The sequence below is a fragment of the Struthio camelus genome, chromosome 8, assembly GCF_040807025.1.
Source record: "Struthio camelus isolate bStrCam1 chromosome 8, bStrCam1.hap1, whole genome shotgun sequence".
Lineage (NCBI taxonomy): Eukaryota > Metazoa > Chordata > Aves > Struthioniformes > Struthionidae > Struthio > Struthio camelus.
Genome location: NC_090949.1, coordinates 31,138,040 through 31,152,508, shown reverse-complemented (window position 1 = coordinate 31,152,508; position 14,469 = coordinate 31,138,040). Strand labels below are relative to the sequence as shown.

The 14,469-nt window shown below is 36.1% G+C and overlaps 1 protein-coding gene across 3 annotated transcripts in view; it reads left to right on the top strand.

Annotated features, from left to right (window-relative positions):
- Positions 1 to 14,469, top strand: part of EPS15 (epidermal growth factor receptor pathway substrate 15) — a 53,772-nt gene that overhangs the window by 33,315 nt on the left and 5,988 nt on the right. For all 3 annotated transcript variants that reach the window (XM_068953112.1, XM_068953113.1, XM_068953111.1), the window contains exons 14-23: positions 1,998 to 2,159; positions 2,765 to 2,962; positions 4,834 to 5,031; positions 5,632 to 5,709; positions 6,060 to 6,150; positions 7,588 to 7,623; positions 8,473 to 8,609; positions 10,893 to 10,962; positions 12,271 to 12,347; positions 12,949 to 13,111. In XM_068953112.1, the coding sequence (XP_068809213.1) occupies positions 1,998 to 2,159; positions 2,765 to 2,962; positions 4,834 to 5,031; positions 5,632 to 5,709; positions 6,060 to 6,150; positions 7,588 to 7,623; positions 8,473 to 8,609; positions 10,893 to 10,962; positions 12,271 to 12,347; positions 12,949 to 13,111 (1,210 nt within the window). The remainder of the gene's footprint in view (positions 1 to 1,997; positions 2,160 to 2,764; positions 2,963 to 4,833; positions 5,032 to 5,631; positions 5,710 to 6,059; positions 6,151 to 7,587; positions 7,624 to 8,472; positions 8,610 to 10,892; positions 10,963 to 12,270; positions 12,348 to 12,948; positions 13,112 to 14,469) is intronic.

Genomic DNA, 14,469 nt, shown 5'->3' with positions numbered 1-14,469 from the left:
ATCTAACACAAAGATGCCTATTACCATTTTAAAAAGCTACTTTTTATACCATCTCAAATATATTAATTGTTTGAAAATGGGGTCTCGTTCAGTGTTTGAGTGTTAAGATCTCTTTTTTCCTGTGCGGAGGATATTCTTTGAAATCAAAATTTAATTGGAGTCTTCTTTATTTTATGAAGATATATCTTTGGATATTACCTTTAGTTCTGTGTATTATGTCTGCTCTGACCTGTAATTATTTCTGGGGCGGCCATATGAACATGAATTTCCTTTCTGGAAGCTATCAGATTTAGTCAGTGACCCTACTTCTGTGCCTAGGACAGACATTAGGATTCAAGGAGGATGTAGCAAGACTGGGGCGATCTATATTTAACTTGTGTGTATGTAAATGCTTGCTCCTTTTAGAAAAAAGGAGACTGTAAAATCTCTTTAAGCTGTTACTTTTTTACCCTGATGCTTATGTTGGGTGTCAGCTGATAACTCATTTCTCAAAGTGATTTAAAAGACAAATTTATCAGGACAGTCTCCCAATTATCCAGGCCACCAGTGCCTGTCAGAGGCAGGTATGTGTTGATTTTTCATAGATTAGAAATAATCAGCAGGTCATTTAGTCTGACTGCTGTACAACATCAATCATATAATTTTAACTAGTTATACCTTTATTAAACCTTAATTTTTTTAAATTTTTTTTCATAAAAGCATCTACTTTTGATTTAAAGACCTTAAGTTTAAAAGGATATAATGTTTCTTTAGAGGTTCTGTCCTAGCTGTCAGTTGTTTTGAGGCCTAGTGTCTGACTGCTGCAGCTGCAGTGTATGCCTATCTGCTTGTCTTGTGCAAAATTTGACAAAATTTGGCTTTTTTTGTCCTACTGATTGTCTGGAGGGGTCAGCACATACGGATAAACTCATAATCTCATTCACTAAAATAAATAATTAAAAAGAAGGGGATCTCTAGCTTAGAACAGCAGAATAATGTTTGTATCTAATCAAAAATTCCCTTCTGCTTATTTTCTTTTCCTCCCTAATTTTCTTTTTTTCTCTATTCTTTCCTTCTCTCTCTCCCTGTCTTACTCTCTCATGATTCTTCCTTCAGTTACCATATTTTTCTGGAAAGGCTGCAGTCTTCTCTTTTCATTTAATACTTCTCCTTGCATATCAGTCCTTTTGATCTCCCTATATTATCTCTTCCTCTTGACTGTTTTTCTCTTCCTGAATTGTCTCTTTTTTCCTAGTGTTATCTCTGCAGTTTGTAAAAGTATAACCATTGCTGTTGCTCAGAAATGAACCAATTACCATATGATGCCACTTATGTACTTAAAATACATGATACCTGGTTGCTGCTGTTTCATAAGTTAAAAAATGTCGTATTTTCATGGATGGAACGTGAATTTCTTTCCAGTATTGTTCCTTGAAAATAAGTTCTTGAATAACTTGCACAAAATCAGAGGCAGGGAGGCTGTTGAAAGGAGTGCAATGTGGGGTAATGATGTACATGTTTTATTCTTTACTCTTCTGCTACAGTAATTTGTATTTTTGGATATGTATTTGTGGAGGAAGGGAGCACAATAAAAGATTTCTATTATTATCAAGGAACTCAGTAAATTAGTATGTTAACATATTACTAAAACATAGGAGAAAGATGATGTAGCAGGCTGAACAAGGAAGATTTTAGAAATTGAAAATAGAAACCTGACCCTCTTTATAGGTGAAACGTTTAATCTCTTTGTTGATGGTATAATCTTCAATATTCCAGTGAGTTTCTTCTGAATAAAGAAAGGAAAAAGCAAGTAGCCTGTGTATTTATGTCTCAGAATACAGGCTTTAAAATACTTGCTTCTCTGAGGTGCTAAATTTTAGTCTTTGAAAGATGTGTTCTTGCTCTGAAATCTGAGGCATTGGTACTGCAATTTATACTACAAAATTACTACAGAACGTAGTGGTCAAAAGAGGGAGAGGAAAAAACACGAAACCCAAAGGAAATCTGTTTTATTACAGGATCTACAAGATGAAGTAAAGCGGGAGAGCAGTAATCTGCAAAAGCTGCAAGCTCAGAAGCAGGAAGCACAGGAAATCCTTAATGATCTGGATGAGCAGAAGGCTAAGCTGGAAGAGCAACTTAATGATATCAGGCAGAAGTGTGCAGAGGAGGCCCATTTGGTAAGACCTAGTGGCTCAGACCCATGGCGGAGTAAACACCTCAGTTTGAAGAGAGTAGTCTTGCAGTGTGTTACAGTTGAGGAAAGAGAAAAAACTGTAAAGAGTATATAATGAATTTCCAGATTTTGTGACCAACAGAGAATAAGCCACTAATTTCAGTGGCTTCCTAATTTAGTATTGTTGTGCCAATAATACAGCGAGAACCATAAGGTTCTCATGGTGTGCAAACTATAGATGTAATCAGTCCCACAAGTGCTTCTAATTTTCTACCAGTTTAAAAAAAAAAAACAAAAAACATCTTAAGGCTTTTTTTTTTTTTTTTTTTGCTAATATAAATCTACAATATTTCCTTGTGGTATAAAATGACATTTCCAATATTAGAAATATCCATGTTGGTCAGGAAAAAAAAACTGGAATACCAGAATCTCCTTGACACCAACGGGGAGTTTTGTTCAGGTAAGATCTGTCTTGCCCGTGTTAGCTGTGAGGTTTTTGGATTTTTTTAGTTATTTTTCTTTGCCTTTTATGGTCATAAATAATAGTTTTTGCTGGATGTGTTGTGGATTTTTGGGGATTTGGCTTTGAAATACTTGCTCATGCTTCAGATAGCTGTGCTGAAGGGTGAAATAACAAGCCAGGAATCAAAGATTTCTGCATATGAAGATGAACTAACCAAAGCTCAAGAGGAGCTGAGTCGCCTGCAGCAAGAAACTGCAGAGCTTGAGCATTGCATAGAGTCTGGGAAAGCACAGCTGGAACCTCTTCAGCAACATCTGCAGGATTCACAACAGGAAATCACTTCAGTAAGGCAATTTGAAAAACAAACATTTTAACCGACAACCTTTCGTGTGTGTGTGTGTGTGTGTGTGTGTGTGTGTGTTGTTTGTTTTTAAGAGGAAGTGTTACTTTTTCTTCACTGTTTGCACATGTCTTTCAGTTGCTTTCACAAATGTGTTTTGTGCTAATGGCTGCTAAGATTTTTAGAGGCTGACTCAAGTCACAAGATGATACTGCATTATATTTCTCCAAGTTTTGATAATAAAAAGGGATTAATTAATTGTACTAAATCTGTCTTAATGTAATGAATGAGAAAGGGATAACACTGGTTTAAATTCACTGTGTGTGGTAGTTATCTAAGCTTTGTTTCCCCAGCCACGGCCTGGGCCATGCTCTCTGCCATTCCTTTAGTTGATGTGATGTCAGTGTAGAAACTCCCAATTCTTTGAGCATTGTTGAATGAAGAAAGTAACCTGAATGTAAGAATAAATTGGATTGTGACTAGATACTTACAAGTAGAAAGATAACTGCACTGGATTTTATGCAGTGAAGCGTCTTTCCTCACCACTTCTTTTTCTTACTCTGACTTGCCAGCTGTCTTCTAATATGTTAGCCAGAGTCTTTATTTTCATTATCAGCTTTTTTTCTTTTAATGCCATTCTATTAATTTTGAACCCTAGAAATGGTTGATTTTCTGGGGGGTTGGTCATTTCATAGTCTTCATATCTGTAACTTGCTCACAAAGTTTTTTGTTAAAACTTCTGCTGTTCATGAGAGAATGCTATTTTTTCCTATTGAAAAGGTTTATAACATTCATAATTTTAAAATTTAATTTGGTAGGAGACTTAGAGACTGAGAAGCAAACAAATGGATTGTCTATTTTTTCATTAGAGGTAGAGAAAACTGTTCTGTTTCCATATTTCTGCATGTTAGCAAGAGGTGCTTGAGATTAACAGATTTGAGGCAGGTATTATAAGTGATTGGTAATGCTTGTCTGTACCAAAAACCTTTTTTAGCTTCTTGGACAGGTTTTATATCGTTATTCTTGTTTGTGAGCCAAAAGCAATAAAATCAAGCTCAACCATAGGTGTTTTGGTGCTTTAGGCAGGATTATCTAATGGTTGATCTGAGGTGAGTGCATTTGAAAGATACCAGATGTTTTCTTTGCTACTACCCAATTTCTGTGGGCAAAGCAATGAAACCCCCTTTTATTTAGGTTCCTAACCTCTATTTAGGAGACTTAGAAATCAGCGAGATTTAGACACCTAAATATCTTCATCTGAACCATGTTCCCTCTTCTGCATAATCTGCTGAATTCAGTAGTTCCTTCATAACTCACAGCATGGTTGTAAGTGTAAATGTTTGCTGTGAGGCCTTTTTTAGGCATGTTGGCGAAGTAAGGACGTGTGGATGTATCTTTCTGCTTAGAAGATACACTGTGGATTTTGTAGAAAAATCGTGTGGGAGGAGATAATAAACTGTAATTTTCCCTCTTGGAAGATGAGCAGTCTGATAAGGTGGCCTTTTTAATTTACCGAGTGGAAAGCAATTGTAACCCCATAACTGTAAAAATCTGGAAAAAAGCTTTGCAACTCCCCTTATGAGTTTGAGTGGAAACAAAGCAACAGGTTTTGACGTCTCTGTTGATGGTCTGTTTCCTTGGCAGTAAGAAGGTTCTCAGAGCTCTCCTTCAACCACATTAAATCTCTTCTTAGTCACATTTGTGCTTATCTCTCAAATTTATCCTTTGCTTTGAAAGAACACAGTTTTATTATTATTTTGTTTTGGAAAATAATTTCAGATCTATACCTTCCTCTTTATATTTGAGAGGAGATGGTCATGTGTTACCTTCTGTGCACTGCCGTACTAATAATTATAAATTTATTTCTGTTTACAGGTGCAAACAAAACTTCTTGAGCTGAAAGAGTTGGAAAATAACCAATTTAGTTGGCACTCCCAGCAACATAATGTACTTGTTAATGGAACTGTGGATCATTCTAGTCTTAGCAACAGCAGCAGTGAAACTGCTAACCTTAATGAGAATGCTGAAAGGGAAAGTTTAGCAGAAGATGAACAAATAAACAATGCGTCTCCAGTGAGTAAAGTGTTTTGCCTGCTTGATCATGATGTAATGCAGCTGTGAAGTTGGAAAAAGTTAAAAGTGGATCATGACTGATTACATTTTGTTTTTAAACACTTGCACAAGTCCAGTTTCAGGGTTTTGCTCAGAGGAACTCTACTGCATTGATCTGAAAGCTGATTATCAGGAGAGGAAGCAAATTTCACTTGGATGGAAAGTTGTAACAGGGCCTTTTGCTTTGGAAAAGATACATAGGGGTTTTTTTGGTTTTTTTGTTGTTGTTGTTGTTGTTTTTTAAGTTTAATAGTAGAATTGATATTAAGGGAGAGCAGCTGTCTCCAGTTGATGCCGCAAGAACAGAATGAGGTATAGCATGGAAAATCTAGAGCTATCCTGCTTAATGGATGTCCTTCCTTATCTCCAAGTATGTTCCTGGATTTTTTTTTTAATGACTTTCACAGGTTTCATGGACTATTTCTATTCTATAATAATTATGAATCTCTTGAGCTAGAATATCCTTTAGTATTATTTTTAACACTTTGATATGAAGAATGGTATACATAGTGGGGTTTTTTGTTTTTTAATATATGCAGAATTACTTTTATCCTTCTGTAGATAAGGAATAGTCCTGAAACAATAGAAGCTGTTGTGGAAGAAGGGAAAGAGACCCCAGCTGCAGCTATTACAAAAAAAGTAAGTTTGTTCAGATTTGATGGAGGGAAAACTAAAGTCATAGTTAAATTATTTCAGGTTTACATCCTGTCAGTTACTTACATGATGGTCATAGACTAGCATAGAAATCAAATTATCATTTTCTTACTGTTTTTAATTTGAATATGTCATGAAAACGCTTTATCTCATGTAGCAGATTGATGTTGAGAAACATTTCGGATGCCCATTGATGAATTATATAGAATTCCAGTTGTCTATATGATAACATTTAGTAGTTACTTAAAGCTAAAAAGAAAGACATGAGATATGTGTTTTCTCTCCTCTGCATCTTAAAAATTTCATACTTCTCTTACTACTTTCACGTTACCCAGGAGGATCCATTTGATGCTGAATCTCATCCATTACCTGATCTAGTTTCTGAAGCCAGCTTAGACTTCTTCCGATCTGACCCTTTTGTTGGCAGTAAGTAAACTTTTCTAAGTACGGATTTGCAGAAAGATGTTTTGTCTGAACATGTCAGACTAATCTACACCTCGGAACTGGTCTTTTTAGAATAAATGGGAAGGTGTTTGAGTGACAGGAGCGTGGAGCCAATAGCCTCACAAAACCAGAAATGACAGTCCCAGGGTGTTTTCCCTTTCTTTCGTCTGCACTTCTGTATTAGCTGTGAGAACTGCACTTTTCCTGCACTGCACTTCCAGAGTGTGTCTCCTCCCCACCCCTGAGGTTGCGTTTTTGATGTGAAAGGTGCAGGCATATTTGTGATGCATTTCATGTCGCTCATCTAATTTACAGCAAAATAGCTCAACTGAAGGTTCAGTGAGCTGTGCTGTGGGGAGGGTGTGGGTGGTTGAGAATGAATGGCTTGGCCTATTTACAGTGAGTTTGGCACTCAGAAAAAGGTATGTGGAACTGCACCATCTGTTCATCTTGTGCAAATGCTGTGCTTTATTTTAAGAACTCAACGCTTACGAATGCTGTTGCTCTGGTTTTATGTTGGAAGGGGTGGTCTGCATGGAGATGCTTGGAGCGTGGGAGAAGGAGAGTTAATTTGGGTTAACTGCTAGAGCAGATGTTTTAAGCCACATTAATATGCCTTGACATACTTTTCAGAATCAAGATCGTCTAATTGTTTTAGCTCAGATCGCTTCAGAAGGAAAATAAACTAAATTTACTTAGGATGACTTGGCTTCTGAATGACTGTCAGTTTGCAGGTTTAATAATTTTAAATAAATAAAACTGTAATTTAAAATATTTTTAATTTGAATGCCTCCATGCAGCTTTTGTTTGATTATGTGTTTATATTGAAGTGGTCCTGCTACAGCCAATGACATACCTTTCTCCTCTGAAAGAAAGGCTATCTCTTTTAGTAGTCGGCCTTTGGGCTTTTTGTGTCCAAAGATGTGTTCGGGGGTAGGTGCTTATAGCTAAGAGTTAGCATATCCATGTGGGAGCATGACTGATGCGACTGGGACAATGTTGCCAGTACAGAAATGAACACTTAAGACCAGGAGTTGCTATCCATGGTGCCTGTGAGAGTTATTAAATCTGGGACTAAGCTTCTATCGGTGGCCTGGGTTATCATGATGGTAAATGCTGCACAACGTGGGTGTTTAATAACAATAGCTACCCAGATGCATCTTTGAAATGGCTGCTTTAGTGTATACTTTGTGCTGGTACTAAGCTACTTGATGAATAGTTGTTCTGTCTAACACCAGCTCTTGTAGTTCTACTGAAATTAGTGAAACTACTCCTCTGAGTGAGAGTTGCTAAATTCTAGTTATAGAGATTAATTTATATCCTAAGAGACTTCACCTCAGTATATTTTTAATGGTTTAAAAAAAAAGCTACATGTTTCGTTTCTTTTTTTTTTTCTTTTCTTTTTTTTTTAAAAAACAGGTGATCCTTTCAAAGATGACCCTTTTGGGAAAATTGGTAAGTAACTTTTTAACTTTTAATGTGTCTGTGTTTGTAGATGATTCATAGTAGAAGAGTATATGGGAAAAGCGTGTCACCACTTTCAGTACGAAAAAGATGGAAATGACCTGAAAACTGCCTCAAGATGGATAAACAGTAGTAGCAGTTGGCTACTTATATGAAGCCTCTCCAGAGAAGCACATTCTTGGTGGACTTCTCTTTTGCTGTCGGAAGTATCCTGAGTTGCGATTTAAGTGTATCTGAAGATGGTGAACAGAAGGCCCCAAACTCTTGCTGCCTAATTTGTATGCAAATAAGTAGGACTGTACTCTTAAAAGCTCTCAATTCAGCAACTTTCTCTAGCACTAGATACTTAAAAAGGTGGACAGTCTCAATTCATCATTGTATTATTTACTTGGTCCTGGATGACCTTACGGCTGGCAAAAGCAAAATAGACTGTACAAAGGCTATAGCAAAATAACATTGTGTACCAAGTGCCAAATAAGAAAACATCAGCTATGTTTGGGGAATTAAGGAGAGGAGAGTAGCGGAGTTCTGAAAAACATTAGCTTTTGTAAAATGGTACCTTTTTAAGGGAGGATGTATAAAGAACCTATGTGCTCAAATGGTTCCAGAACTGAGCCACTGTCGTTATCCAGAGTTTCCGTGATGTACAGAAAATGTTAGCTTGTCCAATGTTTTGGATCATAGAAGTTATTTGCAGGTGAACTTCATGCTTCAAAGATACTTGGTCCTAACTGTGTCACCTTTCTGCACTACGAAATAAGCAATATGAAATGTTTTATTTTTAAGATATTAAGCTAAATAAAACTAGCAGAAATATTAATGCAGTATTTACTTCTTTAGATCCTTTTGGTCCTGATCCTTTCAAAGGCTCCGATCCTTTTGCAGCCGACTGTTTTTTCAAACAGTCCTCCACTGATCCTTTTGTGACTGCAGGCACTGATCCATTTAGCGCTACAGGCAACAGCAGTAGTCTCGCAGTAAGTTTGATAGCACACCTCTTAGTTTATTTTGTCTCAATTATATGGAAGGAATTATGTTGTGCATTTGGTACTGCTTTGAAATCCTGATACTCTGAAATCATACGGATAACAGGTACCTCTAACTCCCTGTCCCTGTTTTGTCTATTTTTCTCTCCTACTTTCTAGAGATGGTCACAAACAAAATAAAAGTAAAAACACTTTTAAATGCTTTAGTGTGGAGCTTCACTGCGCTTCAAATTGGAATGTTTGGAAGTAGTAAACAACCGCACTGGTAGCTGGTTGGAACTTACCATTGAACAAAACCTAAGATTAACCTCACCAGGTTATGCCAGGTTATGCTGAGATCCTTGATTTGACCTCTAAAACTTGTAGAATCAATAACTATGTTACGTATTTTCTTTGAAATTGGGGGGGGGGGGGACCCCTCCCCCACATCAGAAAAGTCAGATTGTCCTAGATGTGTATGTTGTTTGGGACGTATTTCCTTTTTTAATAGGAGCCACTGAAGCTTACTTATAATTTGTAGAGGCCTACTGAGTAGATATACAATGAATACAATGAAGACGAGTGTACTTAGGTGCAACTTTTAGCTGCCCATGCTATAACTGAGCAATTATTGATCAGTCTTCAGTGTCTAATAAGATAAGAGCTGGATGTGAAACCTTCTTAGATCTAGGGTAGAATCTGATGAAGACAAGATGATGTTCAGGGCTGATGGATAAACACTTATAAGAAGCTGAAATTCTTCATCTCAGAGGTTTGTTTCCATCCTTTTGCCACCTCCTCTCCTCCTAAGTGCGTCTTCTATTCATATCTCACTTCCAATTAAAAAATGCACATGGATAATTAGGAGGCAAGCTAGGTGGCTGTAGAGAGCGTGCCTGACACAAACCACAGAAGCAAGACTGAGAAATCATTTCACCTAATATATTCTCTAGTATTGTCTTGTCCTTCTCTGTGATGTGCATGTTATGCAAATCTCTGGGTTGTACTCCATACTGCAGCCTATACCTGCAGCCTTAAAAAGGAGTTTTCTACAGTATTCAATATTTATTCAGCAGACTATCCTCTTCCAAATTACCGTCTTCTAATACAAGTAATTCTCAGTAATATTATGGCCTGATAAGGGAAGCACAGAGAAGTAAACAAGTCAGCCAGAACTGTGGTGTAGGCTACATGATCGGCAGCGGTTGTGATTCTTGAGATCTGCATTTCTGGACTGGAGTTGTTAGGCATTCATCCCGGAGGCTTTACTATACCTTTCTGTATTGATAGCTTATAGTTAGATCTTTATGAAGATGGCTCTGATAACATGAGACCAAAATAGGTATTAGATATTTTTACATCTTGGTTTAGTAGTTACCTTTTTCCCATTCTTTGAAATCATAATTCTGAGGAGGAGTTTCTGTTAGCCGACTCATTAACGCTGATAAAAGCTACTTCCAAAACTGAAATTGTAGTAAAAAGTGGTAGGTCTCCCTGAACTTGCACTGATTTTTTTAAAATAGAAATAGCTGGAAGACTCTCGGAATGATCAGGAGAGAATTAAGCTTGCTCACAGGTATGAGCGTAAATGATATTAGAGTGGTACAAAAGATTCTGAGCTTTCAGATTCATTTCAGTTACATATTTTAGAAAACTACTTCCCTTTAAGTAAGCTTGGAAAGGTATCATGCACTTGATTTATTTTGTAAACTGTTTAATTGTAGGAGTACTCTGTTCTTGAGGCTATACAACAAAAACTCTTTCTAGGAGTACATGATATTGGAGTAAACATCCTGAACCTGGCAGGAGAACAAGTCTCTTTTCTTGTAGAGCTTAAGTGGGAGATAAGTTGATGACCTTTACCATTGTAAAGTATCCTCTGTCTTTAGGTAGTCATAATTTATGGCTTGATAAATTATATTCTCTAGCGTCTGGAGCAGAGGACTGTATGTCACAATTCATATTCTTTTTGAGAGAAAAACATTGCTTACCTGCTTATTGCACAGGAATGTGAATCATGGATTCTTGGTTGTATTTCCATGTTTGATGGGGAAAAAATAGTTGCATGATCTTTTATCATAAAACCTTTGATTCTGCTCACATATACAATGAAGAAGATGGCACATTTAACTTGACTTTTTTTTTTTTTAGCCACTTGTGCTAAGCATGCGAGCATAAGATTACTATTTGATTTTAAAAACTCTTATATTGAAATAAATCTGAATTGTATTCTTAGACTGAGGACTCTTTTAAGCTGAAAAACAAATTTTCCTCCAAAGGAATTTTTTGTTTTAGACAGAAATACCGAAGAAAAATGACCCTTTTGCTCCTGGTGGAACAACTGTTACTACATCTAACGATCTAGGTAAAGGAGGACTGCATACATCAAATTTTGGGGGTTTTGTTTTTATTTGCTTTGGATTATTTTTATGTCTTTAGGCTTTTAACCGTAAATTCACAATAGGAGCGTTTTAGGGATTGCATTGTACTTGACAGGAAAATTTAGGCAATGTAAGGACATAAATCTGGGGGTGGTCTTTTTGAAACAAAACTGTGTCATTATCCATAGCGCTTATCACTGAAGACTGATTCTGTAAACACGTTCCTTGTCCTACCTGAAACTGGTAAAACTCCTGGCCTAAGAGTTTGGACAATTTGAATGATTTGTACTGCTTCCGATAGGGCTGGTTTTAGGGATTTCCTGTTACTTTTAAGTAACGTAGCAGATAGCTTTATATTCCATGACAGGAGATCTAAGATAGAATTAGTTGATCAGCACTTTAAACTATTAAAAGTTTTGCTGCTTTGCTTTGCTGTGATCCTCTCTCAACTGACAGTTAAAGATGTTTTGGAGAGGAATCTAACATCTTGTAGTTAATAGCTGTTGAGATGAGCACACTGCCAACTATCCTCCCAAGTTAGCCTGACGAGTGGTAATCGAAAAAACGCATCCAAGTGTGATTTCATATTGTAAGCCTGCTCAATTTAACTGCAAACAAACAAACAAAAAATACTGTTTTCTAGAGACATGTTAAGTGAATATGTGCAAAGACTGCACTTCTTGCTTTAAGCAGAATAGCATTTTTTCATCCTTACATGCAAAATGTGTTAAAGGGTACTGCTGAATTACAGATTCTGAGATAATGATGTGAAGTAAGGTATTTCATTCCACGTGAGTGGACCTAGAGGCAGAATCCAGCTGTCGTTCTTATGTATCAAATGCACATGTGTGTGTACATGTGTGTATATGTGTGTGTAAACGTGAAATATTTACATACAGTTATATATGTGTATATTTTTTTTATATATAAAAGATATATATGCACACATATTGGCAAAACATACAGGAATATGGTTATTGGATGCTTTTGGTGGAATTTAGATTTAACTTTTACATCGGAAACTGGAGTATCAGTTTCTTTAGAATTTCTCCCTGTTCAGGAGAATTATTATTCTGAATCAATAGTTAGCATTTATAGTTTTCATAAGTAAAAGCTACTTAATCAAGAACTTAATAAAAGTGCCTACCTTATTAAATATTTGACTTGAATTAGTCTGTGTGGGAAAATATAACACCCGTTTGTTTTCTGTGGTGTTTTTCAAAAGTCTGTATCATTCAGTGCCATTTAACTTTTAAAATCCAATTTTATTTTCTTTTTTTGCTTCTATTTAGCTACAGATCCCTTTGCATCCCTGTTTGGAAATGAATCCTTTGGAAGCAGCTTTGCTGACTTCAGCATGTTATCAAAGGTAATAAGAAACTACTGCCACTCATGGAAAATGCATAAAACTGCAGTGACGAGACGTTAGCAGTCTAGCCTATTCTCTTTCCCAGCAGTTTTACTGTTACAACTTTGCCACTTATAAAAGTTTTTATAATTGCTAAATTTCTTGAAAAATAGCTTTTTATAATAAAATGGCATGGAATTCCACTTTGAATAATGCATTGTAATCTTTTTTTGTGCCTTTATAAATGTTTTTCTATACTACAATATTATCCTATTTTCAGAATTTGCTAAGGGCACTGGCAAAGTATCACTTTTGCTGTACTCTTTATTGCTGTACACACTAACCATTCAAGGTTTTTAAATGATTTTCATTAATGTTCATTTTTAGTGTCTCTTGGAATAGGTGGAACATATGTCCCTTTTTACAAAAAAAAAAAAAAAAAAAGAGAGAGAGCGCGAGTGGGGGGCAACATATTTTTCTTAGTCCAAACATTCATTCTTTTTCTAAATAAGTATTATTGAAAAGAGGGGAAAGTGTTAGCAGAATTGAAATGTACTGAAAACTGAAATGTATACTGAAATGAATACTGAAAATGTATACACTGCTGTTTTCTTTGTTGAAGGCCAACAATGAGGATCCCTTTAGCTCTTCCACATCAGGTTCTGTCAACAATGTGATCATAACTAAAAACTTATTTGAGGAATCGCCGGCCAAAAATGAGGATGTCCCTCCTGCACTGCCACCTAAAACGGGAACTCCCACAAGACCGTGTCCACCGCCACCTGGTAAGAGCTGATCCTGAGATGTTAATAAGAATTACCTTCTCTTTCATATTGGTAAATGGACAGTAATTATGAGGGGATGATGAGGTGTACTGAATTTAGAAAGAATGAACAGGATGTGAAACAAATGTATTTGCGACGGCTTCTTGGAAGTTAAATTTGGTGTGGCATTTTACCATAGTTTGTTTTTTTGAAGAGAGAAAAAATTTAGAGAATGGGTGAAGAGTCATTACAAACATCTACAAGAACATAGCATGGCTACAAACTGAAAGGTTACTAAGGTGGTACGTTGTAAATCTTACAGTAAATTATGCCCTAAAGGGAGAATTCGGTGTGTTTTATCCCTTGCAAAGCCTCTATTTTTTAATGCTGTCTCTATCTCAGAAGAAATATTAAAGCTATTTAGGTTTTTACATGGCTAGAGGAAAAACAAATTAAACTCTGTTAGCATGACTGTCTCAGATTTTTTCAGTTAAATTCTTCCAGGTGGCCTTGCCAGAGGTCCATAGTAGTAAGCCTCACCTGAGTAATAGTAATAAACCCCCAGTTTTCTATACTCTGCTTTTTGTTTGATGATAACTGAATCCTCTGGTCTGCTCCATAACATGAAATACTGTTTTCTACAAAAGGCCATGATTAACAAACATATGCATGTTCTAGTGGTTGCAGCAAGCCTATGTGGTTACAACAGCCTCTTAATTTTCAAATATTTATTAAAGATTTGAAAATATATCACTAATATTCCTTTTTATGTTTATATCATTTGTTTCATTTTTTTTAGAAACTCTACTGCATCCGTTTTTACTATAATGCTATATGGAAGAATCTTGAGGTGTTTTTGGAAAACTATAGCTTAAAAATTTTAAATTATCTATTCATATTTTTCCCCCAAAGGGTGGGGAACATAATAGATGACGTTTTAAACTCGGCTGCTTAATTTCAAATATTGACTCATGGAAATTCAGCTTATTTGTGCCTTGCAGAGATTCAGTTTTTATTCGTGCCTTGCAAACGATCAGTTAATACTCCTGTGTTACAGTAAACGTTAAAATGGCTGACATAGGAAGCGATGATAACTTGGTTATTTTGTAAGGTGTTTCCTTTTATGGAGGTCCTAAAACAATTTGGGATTTCTGACTTCACGGTATGGGAGTGGCTATGAGATGGTGTAGAGATCCCCTTTTAGAATGCAAGCTTCTAGTGGCAGAACGGCATCCTTATCAATAGATGACTAGAAAAAAATAGTCTGTTTATATGCACATATTTAAAAATGATACTGTGGTTATCTTGATAATAACTATGAATATAAGGATGTCACATGGATTTTAACGATTGTTTATATTTTTCCAGTGATGCAGTAT